At 44.5% G+C, this 20362-nt stretch overlaps 1 protein-coding gene across 7 annotated transcripts in view; it reads left to right on the top strand.

Moving 5' to 3' along the window:
• Window positions 1–20362, top strand: part of TBC1D1 (TBC1 domain family member 1) — a 379700-nt gene that overhangs the window by 232842 nt on the left and 126496 nt on the right. For 4 of the 7 annotated variants that reach the window (XM_082248068.1, XM_082248067.1, XM_082248072.1 and 1 more), the window contains 3 exons: window positions 1741–1827; window positions 6115–6392; window positions 19289–19447. In XM_082248068.1, the coding sequence (XP_082104194.1) occupies window positions 1741–1827; window positions 6115–6392; window positions 19289–19447 (524 nt within the window). The remainder of the gene's footprint in view (window positions 1–1740; window positions 1828–6114; window positions 6393–19288; window positions 19448–20362) is intronic. The other 3 variants (XM_082248071.1, XM_082248070.1, XM_082248069.1) reach the window with 2 other exon arrangements.

Raw genomic sequence — 20362 nt, 5'->3', positions numbered from 1 at the left:
CACAGGGGGGGGGGCTAACGGGAAGGAGGGGAACCCGGGGTTTCCGACTGTCCCAGGGAGGGGCCAGCAACCACCCCAAAACCCTCCAGGGGGAGAGGGGGGGGGGAATAGCTACTCACCATAGCCAAAATCAGGGTGGGGGCTATGTCGCGGGTGACCTAGTGCAGATCTCAGGTCTGCGCGTGCTCGCTAGCCAGACTGGGGTGACCACTGGACCTTGATTATCCAGCCCGTCACCCAGTCCAGCAGTTGATTGTAGATCTCACAGGAAAAAAAAAAACAGGAGAAAAAATCTATCTGATTGAAAAAATTGCCATGACCAGAGATCCCAGCAAGGAACTAGGTCCTTACTCCTGTCTAGGCAGTACCAATAGCAGAGATGGGGAGTATACCTCCTGGATAGGTGTAGTCAAGTTCTTTTTCTGCCTAGAGTCCTACTCCTGTAGGGGGCAGTAAAACCCAATGGTCATGAAGATCAGGAGCTGTGTCAGTCAATGAATGCATGAAAGAGAAACTAAAAACTCCAGTTTACCTTCAATGTGTTTGGAACACGTTTTCCGCACAACTCTTTCTCTAGGACAGGGATGATGGGAATTGTAGTTTCTGAATAACTGGAGGGCCATAGTTTGAAGACCCCTGCTCTAGGACATAAAGGCCTGTGTATACATGCACTACACATTTCAGATGAGTTGTTTGCTTTTGTATAACATGATCAGTTACAACAAGTGAACATAGGCTGGACTTGGAGAATTAGATTAATTATTGAAACCTGTAGAATTAGACAAGCAAGGTCCGCTTATCTATTTGTCTTTTGGTACACAATACATTAAAGCGGAGTTCCAGCCATTTCACTCACCTGTCCAACGGTCCAGCGATGCGGCCGCCCGAAGCCTCGATCCTCTCCCTCGGCGCCAGCATCACTGCTGTTGGCACCCGGCTGTGACAGTTTGCGGCTTCACAGCCGGGTACCCACTGCGCATGCGTGAGTCGCGCTGCGCGTCTTGATTGGCCGGCAATCTTCTGGGACCTCTGACGTGTCCCAGAAGATTGCAGGGAGGGAGGGGGAGAGGAGAACTTCCGTTCAGGGCGCCGCGGCGCTCCGAGCGGAAGTGGGAGCGGGTACCTGTCAAAACTAGGTACCCCCCCCCCCCCAAAAAAATGACATGCCAAAAGTGGCATGTCAGGGGGTTAGAATACCTAAAGCGGAAGTTCCACTTTTGGGTGGAACTTCCGCTTTAAATTTGTTTTCTATGGTATTTAGCTTCCTGTTTGGTTTTGGAAAAAAATCTGAAAATCATGTACCAGAAACGGTGTATTTTTTTTCTGATCATTCAATGGCTGATTATTTAGATTCTATTCTAATTATAGAAATTAGATTTGTGTGCCAACCTCCTGTACAAAGCAGAGGCTTGGAATGTTTCTGGCAGTGTAGCATTCTGGCTTCTGTTCCCTTCAGCGCTGCCAAAACTGAAATAAAAAAAGAGGAGAAAATCCTCTCTATGAATTCTTGCAGTACTGTATCTATAGTTAGGGTTTGCAGTACAATGGATTTCATTTTCTAAGAAGGGCCATTAACTGAGACTGTTTATGGAGTACTGATATTGATTACAGTTTTTTAAAAGGATGTTTAATAAAAAAAAATAAAGGTTCTAGATTTTTTAATATACGTATTCTTTCATTCTTAGGGTTGCATTTCAACTCGTCATTTATATGTTCATTTTTGTATACTTTAATCTCTAGGGTAATAAGAGCAGATACCAGCAGGACAGCTCCAGGAGTATGGACTATGAAAGCTCTCTATGCACTCCTCTGGAATACAGTAGTAAGGTGAATCTTCTGCTTAGATTTTTGTGCATAGCTTTTTTGTATGGTCTGTAACTATATCACCCTAGTAAGGTTAGCCATGCACAGCTTGATTTGTCCTTTACCCCCATACACTCTGTTTATAATGGATATCTCCCCTGCCGACTATTGCATTTGTCAGCCTGGAATACCCAAACCGTGACTACATCTGATCCGTTCCAGTCATTGTTCAGCCAGCAATTGTCCATTCGCTCAGTCTATTTTTAAACCGACTTTTGTCAAGCCGGGTGGTGATTGCAGGGCCACCTACAACTCAGATTTCAGCCAGTTCAGCAGGAATTAGATGAAATTTGAGCCATCAATGGCCAGCTTAAGCACTGATTGACTCTTAAATAAATTATATTTTGGAAACAATATTACCATTTCATTAAATAACACTTTTTTTTTTTTTTTTTTTGTCTCTGTTGCTTCTTACAAACTGGATTCCCACATACATACTGCATTGTGTGGAAAACCTCAATCATGATTGCATTTAAGATGGTGGGTTTCTTAAAGTGGTTGTTAACCTCAGAAATGAAATGTGAACAAAGCCTATCCCTCTATAGTGTGCACTTGTCTCAATTAAGAGCACTAAAGCCCCGTACACACGCACCAATTGTCGGCCGAACGATCGGCCGTCTTTTGTCCAGTGTTGTTGTGTTGGTTGAAATGTGCTCTAGACTGCACACGAATTTTGTCGGCCAACAACAACCAACTGCAGAAGTGGTCATGTTCTGGTCTACTTTTTGTGTGTTTTTTCTTCTCTGAGCATGCCCAGTCTTGCTCATCTGATGTTTGTCGGCCGAAATCTGTACTGCCTGACGAACAATCGGCTGTTCTGTTGTTGGGCAACAAAAATTTTATAGCATGCAGACCAGATTTTGTTCGGCCGAAAAGTCGCAGTCGATTGTCGGAAGCATCATACTAACAAGCCGACAATCGGCCGATTGGACGTTGGCCGAACATTTATGGCCGACAATCGGTACGTGTGTACGAGGCTTTAGTTTCACTTTTGTCTGCTGCTTAGTTCCCCTGCTATCAGCACGAGTCACTTCTGACATGGTGACAGGGGAGGGACCTCCAGCTGATTGACAGTCTCAGCTGTGTTTCTGTGAGCTGTGTGAAGGAAGAGGTATCTTCTCCCCCCCCCCCCCCCCCCCCAATCAGCTCTCAGAGTTCAGGCATGTACTCACGATCAGAAAAATAGACAAAAAAAATCCCCCTCCTGAAGCAATCTCACTATCATCTAAACATTGCTACATCGCTTTCACCAGAAATTGTGCGAAGGGACAAACACGAAAATTTTTCTCCTACTATACCAGATCGTACGATTTTTGTTTAATCTGTACAATTTTCATCTGAAAATACAAATGCAACAGGATACATTAAATCACTTTTACATTTTTATTCGGTCCTACGAGAATTTTAGTAATTTAATATCCCCTTCTTTTTTGATATAAGACTAGCATGCAAAAATAAAAATGAAAGATCATTCGTCCAATAATCTCATCATGTGTATCAGGCTTACTCCTCACTGAGTTCTGCAGAATGTAACTTCAGCTTTCTGCCCCCTTTTTTCTAAACTCCCAGACAAGCTTTATAATTCAGCACTTTCTACAGAGTAAAGAAGAGAGGGCTGCAGATAGACCAGTATAACTTATGAAGGAGGATTTGTTTCATCTCCCTGTATATCACCTGAGGCACCTAGGTATATGTGAGGGTTTACAACCACTTTAAATGAATTGGGAGAGTCCCTGACTTGTTTTTTACCAGCACAAGTTACAGCAATGCTTGCTGCTGTATGTAATGTAGTGTGAACAATGTCTGAGATACGTTTCTCACCATATTTAATGGACTCCCTATTTTCCTATATAACCATAATGTCAAAGCATGTCGTGAGTGAAAGGTGGTAGAACTTACAGGTAATGGTGGTGGTTGTGGCGGATATGCTAAGGCTCCATGTACACGGGACGCTGGAAATGGCCGTTTAGGAGCAGTTGGGCGTTTTTTTCAGAAGCCCCTGAACCCATCTACATGTTATCTTATCTGTCCATGTACACCAGGTCGTTTACAGTCATTTGCAGGCAGTTGCGTTCAGGGACTGTTTTTAGAACGCAATTATTTGCGTTCGAACGTGTGTTTCCCGGCGTTTCAAACGCACAAACGCGTCCGAACGCGTCTGAACGCGATGACCCGCGTTTAGCGTTCGCGTTTTTCCATTTTAAAGGGGAATAATTTTTTTGACCTCTAGGAACGCTTCTAAACGCAAACGCCCGCAAACGCTGCTAAACGCCCGCTAAACGCGGGTACAAACGCGACTGAACGGACGTTTCAAACGTCCTAAAAATTCCAGCATTCAAAGGGACTTTTAACAACGTCCCGTGTACATGGAGCCTTATTCTGTAAAACCCAATACTCCTAAAGCTCCCCAGTGAGCCATTCTAATGTGCTGATCATATAGTGTTTGGCCAGAGGGAACGGGGAGAAGCTTAAAGTGGTTGTAAACCCTTACATATACCCAGTGAAGTGATCCAGTCTTCCCTTCTATACATTCGTTCAAAGTCCAGGATTTATAAAGCTTGTCTGAGTTTTCAGAAAACAAGGGGTGGAGAGCTTAAATAACACTTTGCAGAGCTAGGTGAGGAGAGCTCATTGAAGGAAAGGAACACACCCAACCTTTTATATAGGAACAGAGCTGAGGCTGTCCATCACAGGCTGTGTGCTAGAGATCGCTGCCTTGTTACCATTTTTGTCTTGGTGTCTGGAAAACTTGTCAGAAGCAGATGGCAGAGGGACAAAGCAGCAGACAAAAACTTGTGCTCTTAACCACTTGCTTTCTGTGCTATAGCCAAATGGCTGCTACAGTGCGGTCTTCCAGTACTAGGGAGGTGCCTATTGACATACTCCCAGATCCCCCCCCCCTGCACCCTCGTGCGGGCACTGTGGTCGCAGCTAATCACAGAGCAAAGTAAAGGGCCAATCACAGCGGCACTTTACCCTGTGATCAGCTGTGCCAATCATAGCTAATCACATGTGAACAAATGCCAGTTATTTCCTTTGACACTGAGGAAAGGAAAGCTGATAACCGGCGATCCTGTAACGGGACATTTACACTGATTAATCAGGGCGTTGATCAATGGTGCAGCCCCATCAGTGCAGCCTATCTATGCTTCCTATGAGTGCAGCCTCATGAGTGCACATTTGTGAAGACGAAAAATTACTTATTTGCAAAATCTTATAACAGAAACAGTTTATTTTTTGCTAAACAAAAAAAAAAAAAACCCCAGCGATGATTAAATACCATCAAAAGAAAGCTCTATCTGTCTCAAAACAATACAAATCCATATGGGTGCAGTGCTGAAACCTGAACTTGTCATTCGAAGTGCGCCAGTGCTGAAACCTGGAAAAAGGCCTGGGCAGGAAGGTGGTGAAAGTGCCAGGTAGGCAAGTGAGCAATTGGGACAAGTATACATTATAGAAGGGATATGTCATGGGTTTACAACCACTTTAACAGTCCTTATAATCCTTTTACAATCAGGAATGTTGGTTTGTTAGAAAAAAAGGAAAAAAAAAAAGATGCCTTCTCTCATATTGTGGGATTTTTTTTTTCTTTTTCCTTTTTGGAAGGGAGAATGTCAGGCAAACATTTTAAGTTTTGGGTAGTGTGATCGGGTTAGAACTGCTGCCCGGGTTTTTAATGCAGTCCTTCATCAGTCAGGTTTTAAAATCCTGAATGATGCCCGAAGGCTTCCCAACTCTACAAATAGACTATACATTGTTTTTTGTTCTTGCCTTTTATAGGGTAAATTTGAAATCCACTTGTTGATTTCTTTGTTCCCAATTATACACTAAAGGAACCATATAATATGAGGTCAAACCTAAACCCTTTCAGTTTGTATGCAGTCAGGCTGGCCCTTGCATTACATAGTTGTAAATCTAAACTAAATTGGGTAAGAAAATTGTATAATGTATGGCCAGCTAGATCCTCTCCTCTTCTGGGTTTGCCATCTAGCTCTCTTATCCAGGACTTCTGCTATGATGCACCTTTAGAGTACACAACCAGGCAGTTAGGCAGTGTGGGTTGGACTTTGGCACAGGATAAAAGGCATGTTCCTCTCCATTTAGAAGTGTGTTCCTCCTAGCTTTAGGAAGCCTTTGGTGTCTCTATTGGACTCTAATCTGTAACTGATAGGGTCCTCATACCTGTTGTTGCCTATTGATGTAGTATTGTAGGTTTATGGAATTAAGTGTAAAATCTCTTCTGAATTTCAGGAGTCTTCCGTGTGCGAGATGGAGGCAGCATTGTCTCCTGAAATGCCTCTAAAGGCACATGGTTCCATGGGTGACCTACCCAAAGGAGCAGAGAGCTTCCCATCTGATCATCCTGGAGAATTATGTCATCAAGGATTCCGACGCCGAGCTAACACGTTAAGTCACTTTCCTGTCACAGCTCAGGATTTTCCAGAGCCTGTGCAGAAAATCCCATCTGTTCCACAAAGGAAGCTCATGCGACATCATTCTGTGAGCACAGAGACTCCGCATAAAAGAAAGTGAGTATTCTTTTTATTGTATTATCAAAGACAATGTTGTATTTTTGGTGAAGAATGAACTAGAACATCGCACCACACTGTATTGTCAACCAAATCCTTCTTCCATGAAAATACCATGACAAAATCTTGACATATCTGTTCTGTAAAGCCTCTAAAAGATGCATTGATCTGATGAATCACACAGATGGCAAGGATTTAAAGTAAGGCAATTACAATAAGTAAAAAAAAAACCTGCAACTCTTTTTGTTTGTTTTTAAATGTAGATTACATTGTGATTTTAAAAGATTTACGTTCTATGAATTTTTGATTTATATTTATTGCTAATTTTTTTCTAAATGGTATATTTTTATGATGATTTTTTTTTGCCAAATTTCTAAATTAACAGGATTATTATGATGCTTTCAGTGACGTGGCCCAATGCCCAGGTCCTGGAGCAAGGGAACAGTTGAGACGTTTGTGTGAGCTTCCAGCATAGAGATTCCACAATGGCCCCTTTTTATTATACCGTGTATAGATGGAGAGCGTTGGATTGACAGCCTGGATTAGTTGAATGCGGAATGCTGTACTTTGCCTTTACTCCAGCCTTATTTAGTAAAGAATTGCTAAGTGCAATAATGAATTACAGAGTGCAGTAAATAACGCATGACAACCAGATTTCATGGTACTGTATTGTTGATGAGGTTTTCTGGGTTATTATAGAGCAGGGATCTTTAAACTATAGCCCTCCAGTTGTTCAGGAACTACAATTCCCATCATGCCTACTCATGTCTGTGATTGTCAGAGTTTTACAATGCCTCATGGGATGTGTAGTTCTACAACAGCTGGAGGGCCGTAGTTTGAGGATCCCTGGTATAGAGATACTATTTGTTTCAGTGTCACTGAATAAGCTGGGGTGTTTAGTTGTAGAGTGCATTGCTTCTGTGGTAGGTTGGTGATATAGCTGCTTATTAACATATGTGAGGGCTGCTCTATGAAAGAAATTGGTAATAATGCGTCTTATCTGTTGGCTATAGATGCATCTATTTTTAAGCCTTTCTTGAGATTATTGGGCAATTTTTGAACTGCAATTAGGAGCCTTTGGCAGTAAGGCAATGCTAGAAACATCTCCAGATGTTCAAGAATCTCTATTTAGGCAAAGCTGATCTTCTGTGAAGAAGGCTGAAAGATCAGAAGAAAGATGTATGTATTGCTATTGTTGGACAAAGATCATTGCAGGTTCAAGAGTCATACAGGTCATTCAAGCATAGGCGGATTTCTCCCCCATCCAATGTGCTCACCATTGACCAACTTTACCCAGGACAAAACTCAGATGTTTTCAATTTTGATTCTCTGATCCACTAATATGAAAATTAAATCTTCTTTGCTAAATTTAGACAGTAATCCAACTTCTTTCTCGTTCTTATAGTGGCAAATGTATTAAAAGGGACAAAAAAAAAAAGGCTGCAAAAGTCTAGTTGTTGCCCAAAGTGGCCAGTCCGATCAGACATTTTACTTGTGATTGCGCAACATAGCTGGTTACCGTTCGCATGAACAGCTCATTTTATTAATATATTTTGATGTTGTTTAAAGTGATTGTAAGTCCCCGTTCACACTAGGGCGACCTGTGAGGCGACCTGGTCGCCTCACAGGTCGCCGTAGGTCGCCTCCCATAGGGAAGCTGCGGACCCGTTCTAATAGGAGCGACACAAGTCGCTCCGACTTAGAGAAAGGGTCCGGAGCTTCTTTGGGGCGACCAGGAGGCGACCGCCATAGACTTCAATGTTATGAAGTCCGTGGCGGCCGTTCCGAAGTCGCGGCGCGGTGCGAAGTAGCGTCGCCCCTATGTGAACGGGGCCTAAGGCTCCATGTACACGGAACGCTGGAAATGGCCGTTTAGGAGCAGTTGGGCGTTTTTTTTAGAAGCTCCTGAACCCACCTACATGTTATCTTATCTGTCCATGTACACCAGGTCGTTTACAGTCATTTGCAGGCAGTTGCGTTCAGGGACTATTTTTAGAACGCAATTATTTGCGTTCGAACGTGTGTTTCCCGGCGTTTCAAACGCACAAACGCGTCCGAACGCGATGACCCGCGTTTAGCGTTCGCGTTTTTCCATTTTAAAGGGAAATAATTTTTTTGACCTCTAGGAACGCTTCTAAACGCAAACGCTGCTAAACGCCCGCTAAACGCGGGTACAAACGCGACCCAACGGACGTTTCAAACGTCCTAAAAATTCCAGCATTCAAAGGGACTTTTAACAACGTCCCGTGTACATGGAGCCTAAAGGTTCTGTTTTATTTTATTTTTTTAAATAACAAAACATGTCATACCTACCTGCTCTGTGTAATGGTTTTGCACAGAGCAGCTCTTATCCTCCTCTTCTCCAGTTCCCTGCTGACACTCTAGTTCTCTCCCCCCCCCCCCCTACGGGGGGGGGGGGGGGGAAGTCCCAGAGGAAGTAGCTTGCTCTGGGGGCACTTGTGCGTACTCGCTTCCAAGCCGCCTCTGTGTCTGAGACACAGCATGTGGCTCTGCCCCGCCCCCTGCTCCTCACTGGCTGTGAGGGACAGCAGCAGAAGCAAATTGCTCCTGCTTCTGTTTCACAGCCAGTGAGGAGGCAGAGACTTAGGGCTCTTTCACACAGTGGAGTCCATCGGACGGACTCCGTTTTTCTCAGCGGGGGATCGATCCGCCGATCCCCCCGCTGAGCAGGAGGATGACAGCTGTTCTCCGTGCTGTGTGCGGAGACACTGCTGTCAGGTACCCATGCATCTCTATGGGGGAATCGGATGGGAACGGACCGTCTGTCCGTTCTCATCCGATCCGATCCGCTGGACGGATGGCAAATAGGGTTTGCATCCGTCCAGATTTGACAGATTGGATGTCAGCGGACATGTCTCTGCTGACATCCGATGCCCCATAGAGATGCATGGGGTGACCATTCAGATCCGCCAAAACAACTGACAGGCGGATCTGAACGGTCCGCCTGTGTGAAAGGGGCCTTAGGAGAGTTCCTGCTCTCATGCACATCACTGGAATCAGGATCGGGCTCAAGTGAGTATAATTGGGAGCTGAGGGAAAGCTACACACTGAAGGATTGTTTTAAAAACTTCCTGGCTTTAGAACCATTTGAAAGGGGAACTGAGCTCCTTATAACACCATTTTTTTCTTTTTGCCCGCCCCCCCAACATGTGAACAAAAATTGTATTAAAATGTGATCTGGCCAGTGATGCATAAAATGTCACTGGCAAATGAAGTACCCAAATACCAGCAATGAAGGTGGTGTGTGCATGTGCAGAAATCCCGGGTTCTATCAGGTTTTTGGGACCTGGCAGAGACCTGTGGTACATTTGTGCACGTGCCGGTACTCATAAAGGCTTGGAAGAGGGACAGGTGAAAGGAGAAGACAGCAGTTAAGTTCCACTTTAACGCCCCATGAGACTAGCGCATAGGGCACTTGATCCTGTTCAAATCCATCCCTACCTTATCAGTAGTTGTACGCATACACAGCACTAAGTGATCTTTCTTTTTTATGAATGAATGATCAGCGGTGTTGAGCCGTGTCATACATGGGACTGGCCGGGCTTCACTGACCGTTCATTCGTACTGCAGCACTGTACTTTGGCCAGACACTGTATGTGTAAATGGAGCCGCTGAAAGACACACACAGAGCCGCAGTGGTGAGTGATCTGTCATTATGAATGAATGATCAGTGCTGCATATTTATTCATAATATTAATAATAGATCTCTCAGGGCTGCAGCTCTGTGTATTGTATCTGCAGCTGCTTGAATATACAGGGCAGGTACTTTACACAGAGCTGAAGCTCTGAGGGATCTTTTCCTTTACGAATAAACAAACAGTGCTGATTATTAATTTTTAATGACTGATCACTCGGTCCTAAAGCTCTATCAGTGACTCCATTTACACAGACACAGCCTGGACAAAGTATCATACAGTGTTGCAGAATTTTGCAGCAGCATAATAGTAACAGATCACACAGGTTAAAGGGATGGGGTGGGTGGGGCTCTGTTCTGACTGTTCTCCCTACAAAGGAACCGCCAAAATTTGGGCTTCAAGAGGGGGCGGGGCTACAGCCATCATTAAAACAGAACTAAACCCACAGATTTAACTGTCTCTCAATAGGTTGCATTCAAGGCATACTGTATATGTCAGTTACTAGTGTGCTTATCCTAGCTCCCAACCAAACTGTCAAGCCATCGAATGGCTGGTGTCTTACCTAATCACATCTGCTGCACGGTACCAACTACAGACCAAACAGAGGCCAAGCACTTGGTCCTCTGGGGAGGTAAAGCCCATAAACAGCAATGCTACAATAAACAATGCTGCTCTCTGCTGTGCCCCCTGTTCTCCTTCATCCAGAGTTGGGGGGCGCTCTAATACTAGAGGTGTGTTACTGGCCAGATCACCAAGTGAAAATTGGTGAAAAAGCCTAAAAAAATGAATGCTAATGCAGCCACCAGATTGATGGCTTGGTAAGCTGCAATATATTAGTTTCCATTTTGGATTAATACTGCTTTAAATAAAATTAAAAATGAATGACATTGCATTGATTTTTAAGGAGTCAGCCCCTATATCTTGAAATGTTGAAAAATATAGGGTGACAAACCAATACAGTTTGAATGTGGGGAACTGGGCCTTTCAGCAGTAGTTATTAGTAATGGGCATTTCACCAGAAGGCTGCAGACTGACTTCATCTTCATGAGCTGTAAATCCGCACTGTTCTTTGTGTCATCTTGTTCTACAAGGAGAAGGTGGGCGTAAGAGAACAGATTTGAACGTTAACCCCTGATTTTCTCTGCAGCACATTATCTAATTCTAAAGCTGCCTATAGACATTAAAGTCATATTAAAGTGCCGGTTCACATTTGTGCGATTACAAAGATTGCATGTAATTCGGAGCGCACTGCTCCTAAAATTACATGCGATCTCTGTGCAGTGCAAATTTAGCCATACAGTCTGTATGGCTGAATTTGCACCGCAATCGCACTAAAACACGCACAGGACCCGTTTTTGGGTCCGCAGCAGAATCGGATCGCATGGTGGTTCACACTAGTGCGATCCGATTCTGTGCGAACTTTCAGATCGCACTGCGATATGCGATCTGATCTGGTGGTGTCGTTAACCTTTAATTGACACCCCCAGCGTATCGCATATGGCAGTGTGAACTGCCTGTTGCATGGATGCGATGCGGGAACACGCTGTATATTCGCAGTGTTCCCGCATCGCACAAATGTGAATCGACACTAAGAGCCCATTCACACAGGGGCGACACGACTTGCCGGGGCGACCTGTGAAGACTTGGCGCGACATGCACGGACTTCATATCATTGAAGTCAATGCAAGTCGCCTCCAGGTCGCCCCAAAGTAGTACAGGACCCTTTTTCTAAGTCAGAGCGACTTGTGTCGCTCCTATTAGAACGGGTCCTGTGCTAATCAATGGCAGGTGACCCACCGCGACTTGTCAGGCGACCAAGTCGCCTGACAAGTCGCGCTAGTGTGAATGGGGACTAAGACTTCTTTTTTTTTTTTTTTTTTTTGCTTTAAAATAACAAATATTTTATACTCGCCTGCACTGGGCAATGTTTTTGCACAAAGCAGCCCGGATCCTCCTCTTCTAGGGTCCCCTCGCTGGTACTTCGGGCTCCGTTAAATTTTTAACTCTTGAGTCTGATATTTCCCAGATTCAACCTCCTAATAGTACAGTATCTCACAAAAAGTGAGTACACCCCTCACATTTTTGTAAATATTTTATTATATCTTTTCATGTGACAACACTGAAGAAATGACACTTGGCTACTATGTAAAGTAGTGAGTGTACAGCTTGTATAACAGTGTAAATTTGCTGTCCAGTGGCAACCTGTGAAGCTCTGGTGAACTCCATGCCCAAAGGGGGGGGGGTTAAGGCAGTGCTGGAAAATAATAGTGGCCACACAAAATATTTTGGGCCCAATTTGGACATTTTCACTTAGGGATGTACTTACTTTTGTTGCCAGCAATTTAGACATTAATGGCTGTGTGTTGAGTTAGTTTGAGGGGACAGCAAATTTACACTGTTATACAAGCTGTACACTCACTACTTTACATTGTAGCAAAGTGTCATTTTTTCAGTGTTGTCACATGAAAAGATAGAATAAAATATTTACAAAAATGTGAGGGATGTACTCACTTTTGTGAGATACTGTATATACTGTGTATATCTCTTCTGTCTGTTATGCTCAGAGTGGGTTAGAGATTTTGCTCCCTAACCATATAGTTGGGTATTTATATTTACCACTGCATACAGATATTTAAGAATAAGGCCCCTTTCACACTTGTGCGACCTAATGGCGCTTTTCCACTGCATGGAACCGAACGGTTCAGCTCGCTTTTGTGCTTTTCCACTGCTGGTACCGCATGGTACGGTGTTGGAACGGTTCGGTACGGTATGGCGGCGCTTTTCCACTACATGGAACCGAACGGTACGGCTCGCTTAAACAGTACCACCTCGGTTGTGGTTCCAAGAGGGCCGTACCGGTACCATGTCCCACATTCCTTTGCATGCAGCCTTGACTGTTTGTCACTACTAGCCACTGATTGGTCAGAGAATCGTTGTTATCCCACCCACTTACTTTAGTGGAAAAGAAAACCGTACCAAACCGTTCCAACACCGTACCATGCGGTACCATGCAGTGGAAAACCAAACCGAGCCAAGCAGGGCCGAGTGGAGCCAAGCCGGTACTTGCAGTGGAAAGTGCCATTAGTGGTGCAATTTTCCAGCAATTTTTTTTTTGCCGTAATTTTGACTAGACTTGAAGCAATGCCTGTGTAATCATGAGGTCTGTGGACCTCAAAACGCATTGAAGTCGGACCAAATTAGTGCAGGGACTACTTTGAAGTCATTGCGACTTGAAACAGATAACGGTACTGATTGGAAATCTTGGAGCATGGCTTGTCATGTGACTTTGCAGCTTCAAGTTGCAGGAGAAGTTGCACACGTGTGAAAGGGGCCCTAATTGCCTTTTTGTTTTTTAAACTTTAGGCTTCTTTCACACGGTCCGCCTCCGCAGGCGGATTCGTGTTGCTCAGTGGGGATCGATCCGCGATCCCCGCTGAGCCGGGCAGATGACAGCTCCGTCTCCGCTTGCAGAGCGGAGAGGGAGGTGTCTCAGCACCCGCTGCCCTCTATGGGGGATCAGAGGAGAGCGGACCGCTTGTCCGCTCTCATCAGATCCGCTCCGCTCCGATTACTGAACGGATGGAAAAATAGGGTTTCCATCCGTCCAGATTTCAGCACAGGATCGGATGCGGATGGCAGCGGGTGTCAGCGGAGGTGACCTCCGCTGACACCCGCTGCCCCATAGAGCTGCATGGAGGATCCGATCAGATCCGCCTAAAAAACTGACAGGCGGATCTGATCGGACCGCCCGTGTGAAAGAGCCCTTATATTGACTAAATTATGCACTTTTTTTTTTAAGGTTATTATCTGATCAATTAATTGAAACAATAATCCGCCAACTAATCTATTATGAAAATAATCGTTAGTTGCAACCCTAGATAACTGTTAACAGTTTTTTTTTTTTAGTGTGGTCCCCAGTCTCCTAATATTGGTAAAGGGCTTTATATGTACTGATTTCAGGCAAATTACAGTTGTCTGTCTGTTAGCAAGTCATATGGTAGTGGTATAGTGGTAGTAAAAAAAAACTTTCACCTGTAAGACAAATGCATAATGTGCTAGTTCACATTGCATACTAGCACATTATGCAAGACTTGCTTTAAAACAAAACCTTCCAGCGGCGCGCTGTGACTGCTGACTGTGCTTTAATCTTAACCCGGTCTTCCTTCCGTGTTTGCGGCTTCTGGCTACATAAGTGGCCGGAGCTGCAATGACATCACACCAGAGTATATATGCGGGAGCTCTCGTTTATGGCACGAGCTTTTGAAGGTCCAGCACAGTACGCCGGACCTTCAGAGCGCATGTGCCAGTGACGTCACTGGCTGCATGCAATGCAAATCTCTCCTAACCCATGCAGGTTTAGGAGATATATTTACTGTACCCACAGTTAAGCCTTGTTAAAGGCTTTCCTGTAGGCACAAGTAAAAAAAAAAGTGAGTTTACTACCACTTTAAATGATGTAAATGAAATGTTTTTATTTATTTTGCTGTGGTTGATCATACTGTGGATTCTGCTAACTCTTGCTTTGATAATACAGGGAAATACACCCTTGATGTCCTATATAGGTTTGTTCATAATTCATAAAGAGTTGCTTTTGTGTTAGACTTTGCAATTTACAATCTAGATATATTTATTCAAGTCTGACCCTTTAGACCCCGTTCACACTGGGGCGACCCGACTTTGCCGGGCGACCTGTGAAGTTGCGGTGCGCAGCTCGCACCGCGACCTCGGAGCGGCTGGCACGGACTTCATATCATTGAAGTCAATGCAGGTCGCTCCAGGTCACCCCAAAGAAGCTCCGGACCTTTTTTCTAAGTCGGGAGTGACTTGTGTCGCTCCTATTAGAATGGGTCCTGTGCTGCTCTATGGCAGGCGACCCACGGCGACTTGTCAGGCGACCAGGTCGCCTGACAGGTCGCCCCAGTGTGAACGGGGTCTTACTGCTCTGAATAGTGCTGGTGCCATAACCAATGTCAATACCTCAGTACTGTTTCCTCATGCCAAGTTTATATGGCATACATAAGTGGTATAATCCACTTTCTGTTTATACCCACTCCTTCACGAATTTGAACTTTGCAGTTTTAGTAAATCATCCCCTACATTTTAGCAAAGTGCACAATCTGGTGCAGCTGTTCATGGTAGCCAATCAGCTTCTAACTTCAACTTGTTCCATAACGCTGGGGTCACACTATTGCGATGTCCGACATTGCATGTTATTCGCACCACATTACTGTGCGATGTGAATTCAGCCATACAGATTGTATGATTGAATTTGCATCGCATTTGGACAAAAATGGTGCGGGACCCTTTTTTTTTTTTTGTCCTCACTGGAATCGGGATTGCATGGATGTTCACACCCATGTGATCCGATTCCAGCAATATTTGACAGGTCGCACTGTGATCTGTGAACTGATCTGGGGGAGTCATTAACTTGGTATTGACACCCGCAGCGGTTTGCATAGGGCAGTGTGAACTACCTGCCAGAGACATGCGGTGTGGGAACCTGCATTAGATTCACGCTGGTTCCGCATCGCAATAGTGTGAACCCAGCCTTAAGCTTTGACAAAAACAACCTGGAAGCTGATTGTTTTCTATGCAGAGCTGCACCAGATTTTGCTCTCTCCAGTTTTAGTAACTCAAGGTTGGGTTTTTTTCCACTGCCCTCGTTGCATTCACGGTTTAATGAAATCATTTTTTAATCTAGCAGAAGAATGGTATTGAAATCCATCCGTTACTTAAGAATAAAAATCCTTTTAAATGTAAAGTAAATTTTTTGTGGGGCAATCAAATATCTAAATTTTTACAGTTAGATAGATGCCACTTTTGAGGCCTTACATCCAGTTTTCTGCCCAGGGTCTGATGGCTGTTTTATTATGAACAGAAAAGTCATAGAACAATATTGACACTGCCTGTGTACATTGGACACGTCATTTTGCTAAGCCGTCTCTGCATAAAGGTTTGGGATTAGTTGTGATCATATACAGTACAACTTTAGTTTATTTATGTTCACTCAATTTAACAATGTGACTAGAATGTTTTTATGCTCGGAAGCTGTCTGAAATTGCTGTAGAAAACAAAGTGTGAAAATGAAATTCTTTCTTGAAAAACTAAAACCATTCTAGTTATGCTTGTAGTTAGAGGTGTTCTTTCATTATGGAGCTTACCAATGTGTACAGATTGTGCATTTTCCATTAGAGGTGTTCTTTTATTATGGAGCTTACCATTGTGTACAGATTGCATTTTCCATTGACCCTAAACAGACACGTCTTCGAGTATTCAGATGCAACCAGAGCAAAGTAAACATGCCACATACACCACACGGCATCTGCAGCCAAAGGGATGTGTGCACATATGGATTTAAAGCTGACACATTAAAGCCGACCGTAGACAGATCGAAATTCAGACGGTTCAGCAGGAACCAGACACATTTTGATTCATCTGTGGGCAAGCTATCAATCAACTTCAAATACGATCAGGCAGTCAGGGTTTTTTCCATACGACTACTGCTGTCAGCAATAGCTGGGGCAGTAATCATTGTATTCTCATAGTGGGGAAACCTCCCGCTGTCAGACCCCCCCTTTATCAGGGGGCGGAACAAAACGCGTTGGGAGCATGGCCTGGCGGGAGCCCAGGCTGAGGAAGCCACTGTTGGCATCACAGGATTTCATGGATGTGCAGCTTTAGCGATCTCTCCTTTTCCCTTAAACACTAAATGTGTTGAGGGAATCCATCGATTTTTTTCTTTGCTTCAACCCTTGGTTGAAAGAAAGGAAAACTGCTTGAGTGCCGGTTCACACATATGCAATGTCAGACATCGCATGTGTTTCGCACTGCACTGCTGTGCAAATCGCATGCGATGTCTGTGTGATGCAAATTCAGCCATGCAGATTGCATGGCTGAATTCACATCGCATTCAGACCAAAGTTGCACATGACCCTTTCCGCACCAGAATCGGATCGCATGGATGTTCACTCCGATTCCTGTCTGAACTGACAGTTCGCACTGCAATATGCAAACTAATCTGGGGGTGTCGTTAACTTTGTATTGACACCCCCAGCAGTTTGCATATGGCAGTGTGAACTGCCTGCGATGGAGTGCGATGCGGGAACACGCAGTTGATTTGCAGGGTTCTCGCATTGCACTAATGTGGACTGGCACAGAAAGAGAAGTGTTTTTTTTTTTTTATTTCCGACCGATGCTGCATCTGTTCCCCGGCGTCTCGAAGAATGAGAACCGAGCAATCTAACACAAATGATCGCTCAATTCTCTGAGCATCCTGAGTAGAGAGCAGGTGACTGTCAGTCACCAGCACTTTGCTCTGCCCCCCCCCCCCCCCACACTTTAGCCTGCTGTCGTCTGAAAACGGATCACAGGAGTGCAGAACACACTGCACTCCTGTTATCCACAGGAGAAGTACAGCCAAACAAGCCCATCCTACTGTATAGATGGCTCAGTCCTTTTATTAGGTCAATGTTGAGGAGTATTCTGTTAGGGGAAAAGTTTGGCATTTTTATTTTTAGCAGTTAGATATTGCTTACTATTTGTGAGCAAACTTTACAAACTAGATTACCGGATGAAGCCAGAGCACACACTGTAAACGTACACAGACCTGAGGAAAGATTGTGTAGATAGGGGTCTTTGTTGAAATTAAATCCAACATGTGAATGTTAAAAAGTTCACTTCACCAATGTGCTGCCACTAAATGATATGGTTTTTATAAAGTTGATGAGCTATTTATGAATACATTGAGGTATTTAGTAACTACTTTCAAAGGTCTAATTTGTGGTACAAGAGATAGGGAATTAGCCAGAGTAATGCCCCGTACACACGCGTCGAAAATTGGCAGGGAATTTTCGGCCAACGTCCGATCTGCCGATTTTCGGCTTGTTAGTATGATGCTTCCTACAACCGACTCCGACTTTTCGGCCGAAAAAAATCTGGTGTGCAGGCTATAAAATTTATATTGGCCGTCAACACAACGGCTGATTTTCGTGCAGTAAGTACAGATTTTGACAGGGAAAAAATCTGATGAGCAAGTCTGAGCATGCTCAGAGAAGAAAAAACACAAAGAAAACAAATCAACACATGACATCACTTCTGAAGTAGATTTTTGTTGGCCGAGAAAATTTGTGTGCAGTCTAGGCACATTCCAACCAACAAAACAAAACTTGGACAAAAGTCGGACGATCGGTCGGCCGATAATCGTTGCTTGTGTACGAGGCTTTAGTCTCTGGGTGGGGGGCGACCTCATTGGACCTTCAGAGCAAGGTGAAGGTCCAATTGTCATTGGACCTTCAGTGAATGAATATTACCACAATGCGTAGGTCCGAAGGGGGCATAAAGGCTAAATGTACATTGAAACAATTTAATTACAATGTCCCTTTCCCCATTCTAACTAAACCCTTACATCTACCTTGAATCGGTGGGTAATGTGGTCCTGTACAATATCAGGTGCTGTTCCATCAGAGAAACCTCCCTGCAGGCTTGCAATTAGACAGCTTTTGCATTCAGGCTTATGAAGAACCCAGTACACCCTCTGCATCCTGACATTCCACCTCCTTGCTACCCAGCACTCCTACCACTGTACCCTAAATATAAACCTCCCTTCCTCCCAGCACTCATCATACTGTACCCTGGACACTGCATCATTCTGAAAGCCAGCCTCCCTAACACTGCATCCCTTATGTTATCTGGAATGAGGCTCCTTTTGCAAACTTTGCATGCCCTCTCCAGTAAAATGCCAGATTTCCTTACCCCCTCTATAATTGACAGGTGATGATCAAAACACTACTGGTTGGTGAGCTGAAAGACTAGGTTCACCTTGAACCCCAGCCTTCTAGCATCGATCACCTGTGGTTTTAGCCTAGCTCCTGTGCTCACTACTTGCAGGCTATGGTATAAGTGAGAACAGGAAAATACTGTAGAAAAACCAATGAAAAAGATGCTATGCCCCAGAGCTCAGGTCGCTCTTCTCTACCGTACACTGGTACCATGTAAGCAGAACTGTTTTATGATCCTTGTATAATACATAATGTCCTTTATTTTACTTGGGTGGGAAAGGAGGATCTGTTCCCAGAGGGTGCATGTGAATGTTGAATGGGTGCATAAAATTCTGTCTATGCAAACAAATCAGTCTTCCTTTTGAAGACTTCCATCTGTTCACCTGCGGTGTAATTCCTACCTCTGCTGAAATGTGTCTTCTCCCCCCTCCCCTCACTGCTTGGCTGGAATGCTGGTGTCTAGTTCCAGCACAAACCCAGGCGTGCCTGAGAGCAGTACAGCACCGTGTGAGCAAGCTGCTGCCCCTTCTCCTCCTGCCACTGCAAACTCGTCCCCCCTAATCCTCAGGAAGCTGAAGCACAGCTCCGGTGGAGAGCCCTCTACAACGGGCACACAGAAGAGGTGAGCAGAGATGTGTGCATCAGCTTTGTCCTGCATGTAAATGCTCAACTACAATCTAACAAGTCTTTTTCTGTCTGAATTTTCTCTGCATGTATGCCTGGTTTGTGCAGGTATTGGAGGTGTATTTAAAAATCACATGGTAGAAAAGATAGATTGATGGCTTGTAATTATTTAGGCTTGGTATGAAGTTTGTGTAAAACTTTGGAAAAAAAAACAGCTTGAAGTGCATGCCAATGTGGTTTGTGGTGCGCTCACTCCCTGTTTTTGGTATGTTAACAACCTGTAATTATCTTGGAACGGTCTGTTATATTATCAGTTGCATGTCTGGTGGTCAGTCTTTGTCACTTTTATCCTTTTGAGTAAGGGATTATCCAAGATCAGAAGTGCCGCACAAAATTAGACATACACCTAAAATCCTTTATTATTTTTTTTTTTTATGTTTTGTTAAATAGGTCTTGCAGTATTGCTGAAAAAATATATTTTCTTACTGACAAACTCTATCATTTGAAATGAGGCTAAGTCCTCCCAAGAATACTGAAGTTGGAGAGATGGACAAAAGTGGGAGGGTTCTCTGCCACCCTTGGGGGTTGGTGACTAGGGCAGGGATGTTCTCTAGGCTCCCTGCGGCAGCTGTTAGGCTGGGGAGCAGATAGTTGAGCATCTGCGGGTCCACCTTGCACGCGGCCGGATTCTGCCAAAGTTTTAGGCCGCGGCTTTGTGGCCTACTGATGGGAAATTATGTTAGGGGGGCACCTTTTGAGGGTGGCTGAAGCCACTGCCTCCCGTTTGGGCATCCGTAGTCCCCTCTGCTGCCCCTGGGTGGTAGGCTTCGCTGGGGTTTGTGTCTAAGTGGCTGGGCACCCACAAAAATTTAGGGTGCGGCCTACTATGCCAGGCGACAGAGTCGGGCGCCTC

This window comes from Pelophylax lessonae, assembly GCF_965119305.1.
Source record: "Pelophylax lessonae genome assembly, chromosome: 1".
In the NCBI taxonomy this organism is placed as follows: domain Eukaryota; kingdom Metazoa; phylum Chordata; class Amphibia; order Anura; family Ranidae; genus Pelophylax; species Pelophylax lessonae.
Note: the sequence above shows the minus strand (reverse complement) of the source record. Positions and strands in the feature narration are given on the sequence as shown.